The sequence below is a fragment of the Balaenoptera physalus genome (assembly GCF_965194825.1).
Source record: "Balaenoptera physalus genome assembly, chromosome: 16".
Lineage (NCBI taxonomy): Eukaryota > Metazoa > Chordata > Mammalia > Artiodactyla > Balaenopteridae > Balaenoptera > Balaenoptera physalus.
This window is the reverse complement of record NC_138898.1, coordinates 69,410,651-69,421,095: the sequence shown is the minus strand read 5'-3', so window position 1 is coordinate 69,421,095 and position 10,445 is coordinate 69,410,651. Positions and strand designations below refer to the sequence as shown.

At 35.9% G+C, this 10,445-nt stretch overlaps 1 protein-coding gene across 8 annotated transcripts in view; it reads right to left on the bottom strand.

The window, feature by feature from the left end:
* CCP110 (centriolar coiled-coil protein 110) overlaps positions 1–10,445 on the bottom strand; it is a 28,639-nt gene that overhangs the window by 6,036 nt on the left and 12,158 nt on the right. For 4 of the 8 annotated variants that reach the window (XM_082430962.1, XM_082430963.1, XM_082430964.1 and 1 more), the window contains 10 exons: positions 8,572–8,702; positions 7,575–7,752; positions 6,877–7,016; positions 6,507–6,623; positions 6,065–6,166; positions 5,761–5,877; positions 2,629–2,702; positions 2,017–2,079; positions 1,282–1,341; positions 710–795 (listed from right to left, as the gene is read on the bottom strand). In XM_082430962.1, coding sequence (XP_082287088.1) covers positions 710–795; positions 1,282–1,341; positions 2,017–2,079; positions 2,629–2,702; positions 5,761–5,877; positions 6,065–6,166; positions 6,507–6,623; positions 6,877–7,016; positions 7,575–7,752; positions 8,572–8,702 — 1,068 coding nt within the window. The remainder of the gene's footprint in view (positions 1–709; positions 796–1,281; positions 1,342–2,016; positions 2,080–2,628; positions 2,703–5,760; positions 5,878–6,064; positions 6,167–6,506; positions 6,624–6,876; positions 7,017–7,574; positions 7,753–8,571; positions 8,703–10,445) is intronic. The other 4 variants (XM_082430967.1, XM_082430969.1, XM_082430968.1 and 1 more) reach the window with 2 other exon arrangements.

The following is a 10,445-nucleotide window of genomic DNA, read 5'->3' as shown; positions in this document are numbered from 1 at the left end:
AAGGCAAAGCATTTTGAAAGTATTTTTAATGGATCACATAATTTTTGGTGAGTTGCCATAGTGCCTTAACAAAGACACCTAAAAAATATTAAAACATTAGCTTAAGGGTTTTGCATTAGCTCAACACTGAATTTGTCTTTTTGCCACCATAAATAGGATTTTAAAATACACTTTTTGGCTTAGCCCTTAAATAATTCTCAAATAACGAACATAAAGAGAAATTTAGCTCAAGCTTCTTACTGAGCAAAAGATTAAGACTTCACCCCCTCCCACTTGGCATATTCACATGTGACCTTGTGGTCAGAGAGAAATTCTTCCCCTTATGTGCAGATACAAATATTCCTGGGTGATACACTTCCCCAAAGCTGAATAGACATGCACAGATTTAGACATCACATCATTATATTTTACTCATTTATAAAAACTTTTCTGAGTTAAGCATGTATAATTCTACAAAGTTTTCAGATTAAAAAATACATAGTGTCTCCATGGAATTTTCAGAAATCAAGATTGGAACCACAGTTTCACTAAGATCTCCTGACTGCTGCAAAATACTAATACAAATGATCACTAGTAGGAATGACGGTGAATATGCCAAAATTATGGTGGCAAGGAAAGACACTCTATCCCACTGGTATGGCCTGGGTCATGGGGCAGCTTCTGCACGTCTTTCTATTGAATGGGTTTCAGGAATTTGTTTGCTACACACCTGAAACAGGCGCTCTGTTAGGCACTCTGCTCTGTGAAGACTTCTGTCTATTTTGCACAACCCCCTTCACTGATGTCTTAGGGGTTCTAATTGAATATAAAAAAATTAATAAGTCACTTGCGTTAAGTTCTAAATGTTCAACATTCAAAAAAAGCAACCATACTGCATCAACCGTTCAAAGCACAAATAAGCTTGAAAAGAATTAAGTCTCATGCATGCACACAGTAAAGAAACTATACCTTTCCCTTCGTCAGGAGACTATAACCATGACTTACGCTTTGTTGGAGAAACACTTTGGTGATGTTGAACTTACTATGTGTATGTTTACATTATTTAATGAGCTAAATGGTATGAAATGGAAAGTAGAAACACGCCAACATAAGATGATAATTAAAATATAATACACAACAGTACATCAAAGGGTTATCTTTGAACAAAACGTTAAAAGCTCTTCCTAATACTATAGAAAGATTGCATTTGAAAATAGTTATCCTTTATATAAAAAGCTAATCCCTCTCAAAGCTAATCTTGATTTGAATATTTTTAAATACCCATGTGTGTTGAATTCTTACCCTTGTCTACTCAGTAGCCTATGAACAGGTGCATTCTGTCCTTGATTTGGCTGAAGGACTCTGTTGACAAGGTAAATAAAAAATTAATTCAATAGGATAAATTCAGTTTTTCCCCCACGTTCTTTCAACAGATGAAAGAAACAGTGAGGCAGAAGTCAACGATGCAATGATTTGGCCTATACATTATCACAATGCAAAACAAATTGATTAAAGTGTATCAATATGGTGCTTATTTGCTCACCAAGAGAACAAACCTCGGTTTTTTTATCAGGAAAGAGATGTCTAACACAAGTATTAATCCTTGTGCTTTTAGATAATTTATTTACGTACTTTACAGAAGGAATTTTTCCTTTCAAACATCTGAGAAACAAAACATCACTCTTGTAAGAGCAGAAAACAGGTCAGAAACATTAAGCTAGCTTTCTAAGGTTTTTAAGTAAGTATCAAAGACCCCTTGGACTGCAGACTGAACTCAGGACATATGGGGCTCATATTTCCATCAGAGATAGCATGTCCTAGAGAAAGCTCCACGAACATCTGGTCTGGCACATGACCACGTATATGACCAGGTGTTACTATGGATTCTGACTCTGTGACCCTCCACCCCAACAGGGAGAGATTTACTGATGTAAAGTAGAACAAAGCCAACAAAAAACAAGCTTGGGATTTATAAGATTTTCTTTTCCTTAAAAGTTAAAAAAGAGCCTCTTACTGAGACTAAGTGATTTTTCTCACCTTGTTTCAGAAGGATTTTGCTTAACCAGAAATTTCTTATTTGGCATTCCCATTTCTGCAGCTCTAACACAATATAAAAATAAGGACACACAAATAATGTATTTAGAAAGGGGGAAAACACATGATTACAAATGTGATACAGGATGACAGAAACAAATCATCATTTCAAAGTTGGTGCACTACTGAAAGACCTGTAATAAGCATACTAAAGACAAATTTCAAGAAAGAAGAATTTTAATAGGATAGTTTCAGAATATTATTTGCATTAAGTTTTTCCCGCTAAGAAGTCTTTAGGAGATTTGAAAAAGAATATATTTAAAAGATATAAAATTAACACTGAATATAAGGATTTAAGTATTTTTAAGATTACTTGATTAGCTATCAATTACACAAGTTGAACGTTGACAAATTTATTAATTAATACATTTATCTAAAGATAAAATCAGATTTTACCACCAAAACTATCTATATAAAGGGATTTCTATCACCTCAGCTGCAGAAGAGTTAACAATTCTTTATTTCTAATTTGAATATACAAACCAACAGTTGCTTAAAATTAATTGGCTTGATAATAATTAAATTAGAATATGACAAGACATGAAAAAAACTTACCTCATGTACTTCTTCCTATCAAGAGACTTCTGTGTTGCAGCTGAAAGAGCCACTCGTGGACTTTTCATTTTATCCTTTAAAATACAAAAGTAACATGAAGCTGTAGGGGTACCAGTAATACCACTAAAGTATAGTGTTGGATGATCTCAAATTGCATGGAAAAGCTTCTCTTACTGGCATTTTGAACTTTAACTTAGTCTTTACAATTGAAGCAGTCTAATTTTTTTAATTAAATAATTAAAATTATTTTTCCCAATGAAATAGTATAAATTTGGCTTCTTTTTCTTTTGCCAACCACACTAAGATCATTGATTCAAACCACAGATCTCCAACACTCTGATATACAGTTAACCCTTGAACAACACAGATTTGAACAGCACAGGTGACTTACATGCAGATTTTTTTTCAACAAATATATTGGAAAATTTTTTGGAGATTTATGACAACTTTAAAAAACTCACAGATGAACCACATAACCTAGAAATATGAAAAAAAATTTTATGTCATGAATGCATAAAATATATGTATATACTAGTCTATCCTTACATAAGCATAAGGTGAGTGATATTTAATATAAAATTAATGTGTTAGTTTCCTTACTGTTTTATAACTGCTTTCAAAGAGTTACATTACCATACAGTATGCAGGCCTCTTGCTCTTTCTCTGTCTCTCTGCCTCCCTCTCCCTCTCTTCTCTCTCAACTACAGCCTATCATCACAGGTACGTGTTTTTTTTTTTTTTTAAATGTAACACTGTTTCCAATACTGTATTATGAATATGACAACACTGTATGCCATGATTATAACAATTTATTCCTTAGTGTACAGGCTAGGCTACTGTGAAGCAATCATATTGATTACACTAGGTTCCCACAAATCAAACGTATTGCTGCTTCCTCATTATCAATGCGTGAATTGTTATACCTGTAAATAAATGTGAACTTGTTTTTCACGTTATCTTTTCATTTTTTTTTTATCTTTTCATTTTTGATGTCTACCGTTAGTAATACATATAACATCTACAGTGTTTTGTATCATATAAGACAATATTGATGTAGGTACTTAACAGACACGATTCATCTTATAAATAGACAACATAAATTATGGTATTGATAAATACAGTACTGTACTGTAAATATATTTTCTCTTCTTTATGATTTTCTTAATATTTTCTTTTCTCTAACTTATTTTAAGGATACAGTATATGATACATATAACATACAAAATATGTGTTAATTGACTGTTTATGTTATTGGTAAGGCTTCTGGTCAACAGTAGACTATTAGTAGTTAAGTTGCTGGGGAGTCAGAAGTTACACTGAGATTTCTGACTGAGGGCCACCCCTAAGCCTCCACGTTGTTCAAGGATCAACTGTATTTCAAATTAATTTGGAGCCTCTTTTCTAACTCTGATTTCCAAAAGAGGTAAAATATACATGACAGTTTCAAGGAAATTCAATCAGGAGCAGCCGACAGTTTTTTATGAGTCATCCAAGCAATATTTAACACTTAACTCAAAAATCTAATCACAAAAAGAGTATGTAATTCTTGCCAATTTCTTTTAAGTTTGTCTACAGATTTAAATATTATTGGTAATCCTGGGAACTACCTGTTTTAAGAATTGTAGGATGGGGGCCTCCCTGGTGGCGCAGTGGTTGGGAGTCCGCCTGCCAATGCGGGGGACGCGGGTTCGGGCCCTGGTCTGGGAGGATCCCATGTGCCGCGGAGCAACTAGGCCCGTGAGCCACAACTACTGAGCCTGCACTCTGGAGCCCGCGAGCCACAACTACTGAAGCCCGCACGCCTAGAGCCCATGCTCCGCAACAAGAGAAGCCCCGCAATGAGAAGCCTGTGCACCACAACAAAGAGTAGCCCCCACTCGCCGCAACTAGAGAAAGCCCGTGCACAGCAACGAAGACCCAACTCAGCCAAAACTAAATAAATAAATATTAAAAAAAAAAAAAAAAAAGAATTGTAGGATGGGTGCTAAAGTCAATAAAGAATGATATTTAGTATCAATTACACCAAACCCAGAAGAACCTCAATGTGAAGTAATTATAGATAGATCAATCAATCGATTGATCTGCCCCTGGTTCCTATTAATATCTGGTCTTTGACCCCAGTTCCTGACACAAAGCTCCTAAAACCCTTTTAATCAAATCTCCTGAGTGATAGGAGCATCTTTTGTTCTAATGCTTGATCTTTGACTTCGGTTCCTGACACAGAGCTCCTAAATCCCTTGAAATTTCCCGGGTGATAGAAGCAATTTTTTTGAACCCGGGCTCCGACAGTGAAAGCACCGAGCCTTAACCACTGGACAGCCAGGGAAATTCCCCAAAGTATCTTTTGTTCTAATAAGACAACTTTTGGTGGGCTCTGAATGAGGGCTAGTCACCAGAAAGACCAAGCACGATTACAACCTTGAAACTTTCAGCCTCACCCCTATCCTCCGGGGACAGGACAGAGGCTAGAGATTGAGTCAATAATCAATCATGCCTACGTGATGAAGCCTCCATAAAAACCCTAAAATACACATCCACATGCTGGGAAGGTGGCACACACCCTCCACAGGACAGAAGCGCCTGCTCTCAGGACCCTTCCACACCTCGCCCTATGCATCTCTCTATATGGCTGTTCATCTGTATCTGTTACTGTATCCTTTATTATATAATAAACCATTAAATGTAAGCAAATGTTTCCCTGAGATCTGTGAACCATTCTAGAAAAATTTTCAAACCCGAGGAGGGAGGCATGGGAACCCCATTTTATAGCCAGTTGGTCAGAAGCAACATAATTATTAATAAAATGTACTTAACCCTTGAATTAACATGTATAATTAATATGTATCTAAACAAGTACAAAAGTTCTTTCCTATTTTTTCCTAAAGATTTATTTAATGAGATTGGCATCTGAAGTGGGGGCAGTCTCATAAGACTGCCTCCTTAACATGTAGGATCTGATACTAACTCCAGGTAGATGGTATCAGAACTGAATTGAATTGTAGGACACTCAGCTGGTGTCAGAGATCTGGTGTGGGGGGGAAAACCCACACATTTGGTATCAGAAATAATTTGTGAGTATAAAAGAAATAGAGGGGTTTTTTCACTCACTAGTTTAAATGTCATGTAACATACCATTTGCCTGAGCATTTTCTCTTTGCGAACTTCTCGATCATGATGTAGAATAGACATTCTTTCAGCTGCATCCATTACAAAGAATATGTCATGAATACCATACAGGGCAGCTCGCAACTAAGTTCAAAAGAAGAAAATATTATACCCATTTAAAAAGATGAGGTTAGAGGCCAGTAGTATTATGTATGCTCTTATTTAGAGAAAAAGGTTAAAGTTTTCATTGAAACCTACTTTCAGTGGTTCAGTGAAGGCAGAGAAATAAAACATTTCCATTTCCTAAGAGCCTTGAGGATACATGCATTACCTGAGCTAACACTCTTTCCTGAAGAGAAGCATCTTGTGCTGAAACAACACCTCTCTTTAATGGTGCTTCCAACTGAAAACTTCTTATGAATTCCATAGTATCCTGAAAGAAGAAATGCTCCTTCATTTTTATAGAAAGATTTCATGATCACTGGAGTTTCCTTTTGTTCTTTTTCTCAGTCAAAATGAAATGAAGAACACAAAACTATTACATCAGAAGTCAAACAGCACTCACTTTAAAGTTAGACAAAAAAATGCACAAACTACTTCATTTACATATTTTTAAAAATTATCTGAATGAGATTAATCAATTTCTAAAAGCCTATATTATGTGACTAAAAAATGTTTGATCTGCCTAAGTTCTGAACTAATTTGTCAACTCATCTGTCACAACACTGATAGAAACAGACAGAAATGTAACACAATTTACACAATCCTCTTACTTTTACAGTTTGTCGAAGTTGTTTCAGCTTATCTGTCTGCATGAGCCTACGAGTAAGAAATCCTTTTGCTACTGCAGTTACTTTGTTAAATTTTGCTTGTACTTCTGGACTGAAAACCTAGAAGAAATAAGATAGACACAACATTTTAATAATCTGAGCATTATACTCAAGATTGTTTTTCTTAATCTATTACAATGAACTAAATTCTTCTATATGTGTTTACTCTGTGTAGTTTAATCTTTAATAAAAGCTAAGCTTTTGATGTATTGCAAAATATTTATGCCTCATTTGTACAACCTAAGATAACATAGCTCTTTAGAAAAGATATAGACAGACAGACATGCATGCATATATCTTTAAGTTTGCCCACCTGAGACCATTTAGTTTTGGCCCTTCCAAAAGGCCTTGTTACTGAGAGTTTGGTCAAGCCACTAGCTGATGATCCCCAGAGGTAGAATGGTACTTCATTTGCAGAACCAAAGCTGTGTTGTAGGGCAGAACTTGTGAAACCTTGAGAAATATACATAAAGTATTATACTTGATGTCAAATAATTAGAATACACAGACCATCCAAATAAACATGACACTCATTAAGAATAACAACTCTGAAACTGATCCACAGCAGACTTAAAATATTTATGGACTTCAAGCTTATGCACCAGATGGATCTTTTCAACACAAACAGCATCTCAGGATAATTGAAGATGTGAAGATAAGCTCTTATTGGGACTGGGTAATGAGATGTAATTCAAGATCATTCAGGAGATAGCAAACTGTGTTATCACTTGAAGAATATCACCTGCTACTTGAATGAATAAAGACCAGGCTCTGAGTCAAATTTCCTGATATTTTCCTTGCTAAGGTGGCTTTTCTCATGAACCTGCTCACTGGTCTTTGATCTGCTGCTATCATTTCATTTTTCACCAGTTCCTAAGCAGCTGGCAAATAGCAGTGGGTTGGATGTGGAATGACTTATAGAAAGGAGGTACAATTTTAAAGTGTGCCAAATAAGATATCTTACTATAGGATAATTTTTTCAAATGGAAAAGGATTTTTTTAAATATTTACCAGAACTATTTGAATTTGAAGTATGGAGTGAGTCCACTTGAGACAGCATTGTTTCTAGTAAACCAGAGTCACTTATCTTTCTCCATTCTAAGTCCACAGCATTGCTAATGCCCAATTCAGAGGCTTCTGCTGTAATCACCTTCTTCTCTTTTAACATTTTCTCCCGTTCTTCTATTTCCTATAGATTAACAGTTTATTATAATATGGTAGCTCTTTTCATTACATCTCCAAATAGTATTTTAGGCTCAGCTAAAAGTATGTATGATTATCAGCAAATTATTATTTATTTCAGGTTCTCCTCCCTCAAATAAAACTATTTAATTGATTTTAAAATGTGATAATCTTAAAACAAGTGTCCTTCCTCTTATGATATACTCTTACAGAATGCATATTTCAGCATCTACTTACAAAATACCTTTTAAAAATATTAAAAATTTTGAATCAAGGATTCAATTAAGTATCCTTTTGATAAATTATGCATTTATTTTTAGATAAGGATCAAAATATTTTAACTCACACTTTGGCAATAAAAATACTCTCCATGACACGGGGAGGGGGAAGGGTAAGCTGGGACAAAGTGAGAGAGTGGCATGGACATATATACACTACCAAATGTAAAACCAGTAGCTAGTGGGAAGCAGCCGCATAGCACAGGGAGATCAGCTTGGTGCTTTGTGACCACCTAGAGGGGTGGGATAGGGAGGGTGGGAGGGAGGGAGACACAAGAGGGAAGAGATATGGGGATATGTGTATATGTATAGCTGATTCACTTTGTTATAAAGCAGAAACTAACACACCATTGTAAAGCAATTATACTCCAATAAAGATGTTAAAAAAAAATTGATAATTCCAAAGTCACTTTTTTTTAAATACTCTCCATGTATGAAAATCAATGACCCCCTTAGATTAAGCTATACAAGGGTAACAATTATAAGTATCCTATACATGACCAAAACTCCACTCACCAGCCCTATATCCCTACATTTTAATTCCTCACCTTTTGCAGTCTCTCCTGTTCCCTTTCCTGCTCAGCTATGAGTAGCGATAACTGCTGGGCGTGCTGCTCTTCTAGTCTCTTCCGCATTTCTTCGAAAGCTAACATCTTGCTTTTTAATATCTCCTCGCCTTCTGAAAAGAAACATGTCCCCTCAAATTTAGAAAATTTAGTAATATCTGATTTTTATAACATCAATTTAAATTACGCTTCTGACCAGAGAGTATTCCTGGATCTGACCTAGTACAATCAAGATATAGCCAGGTCCCTACTTTGAATCACGTTCTCTTTTGCCCTCCTCTCATTTCATGCCACTAAAGGTCTGTATCTCATCACCCTAACCCACTCGTTCGACAGATCCCATCATGATCTGAACTGATAAAGCCAAGACTATATGTTCCGTCCAATTCTCCTTACTGCAACTAACTTCACAATGTGGTTCTCATGTGCATCTCACCTCCATTTATTTTCTTCACTCTTGTCCTTCTCCAGGGTCTCTGGTATTGTAGCTTCTACTTTTGCTTTGTTTTACTTTTTTAAAATAAATGTTGCTTTTACAGTGTAAAGCTACTCAGCTTGAGGCTCCAAAAAAGATTGGATATTAAAATTCTAGATGTTTTAATTACTAACTAAAAAATGTATTAAATCAGTATGACTATGCAACTTACTGAATAGAAAGTGGTGTGACACTTTGAAATGTTGAAATATAAAGTATTACACAGATGTAGCACATAGATATTTAGGAATCCACTATAATTCAACTAAATTCAAAGAATCCTTCTTTCCAAATACACAGTCAATGATTTTCATTGAAGATAAGCTCATTATATTTGTCCTACCTGCCATGGTATTCTGATAATTTGTTCCTAAATACATTTTATTCAGCTACAACAATTTGCAGTTGTTCACATGCAATTTTTTTATAGGCAAGGGGGGGGGCTGGAAAAGCAGTTGAATTGTAACATTCAGCAAGAAAGGAAAAAGGCCCTCCACTCAACCACTCAGCCAACAACTGGAGTCCATTCAGCTCTACCTTAAAAACTTTATAAATGAGTGCCTGTCCAGGGGATCCCTCTCTGGGAGGTGTGCCCAAGGCAGGCAGCCAAGCAATGGGCAGCTCTCGGCACAATGCACTGCCGCCCTTGCCCACTCTGATAGCAAGCCGGCTGCCTCCATGCCTGGCCTCATCTCACACGCACTGGCCTTCCTCCTGTGAAAGCACAGCCAGAACTGCCACTTGGTCAGTCTGTGTACTTTTGGTATTCACCGAGACAGCTACTAGCCTGCTATGTCATCTACTTGGAGAAGCCAAGCTGGCTCCTCAGATATCAACTGTTTTTATTAGAGTGCTTATAAAGTCGCACAGGTGTTGTGCAGTCTGCCCCAACCCAACCCTGTTTTTCCTATAAACCTTGTTACTTTTAGTGTGCAATTTTACAGAATATAAAGTTTTTTTCAGGAGGATACATATCCCATTAGAGTTGAAATGTCTGTGTCTAAAAACTTAATTTACTTGATTTATATGTCTTCCACATCAGCAATGAAGAATTATGAGCCATGACAACAAAGTAAGGAGTAAAGACATGTTTTAACAAGTTACTGTTGATATAACACTAGATGCAACAGAAAGAAATTTGAAATAATTTTCATTAATAAAGACACCACTCTTGAAACACTACTCACAGAGCCTTATTTGTGATATCTTCTCTAATAATTTAGTGTTAAAGTGTTTACTAAAGGGCCAACTACATGAAGATCTCATTACAAATGAAAGGGCAAGCTGATGAAAATATTAGAAACCATAGTCCAAAAGGAAGACATCATAGCAATATACTGGATTAAAACTATGAGTGATGTTTCATGCAAGAACTTTTTCC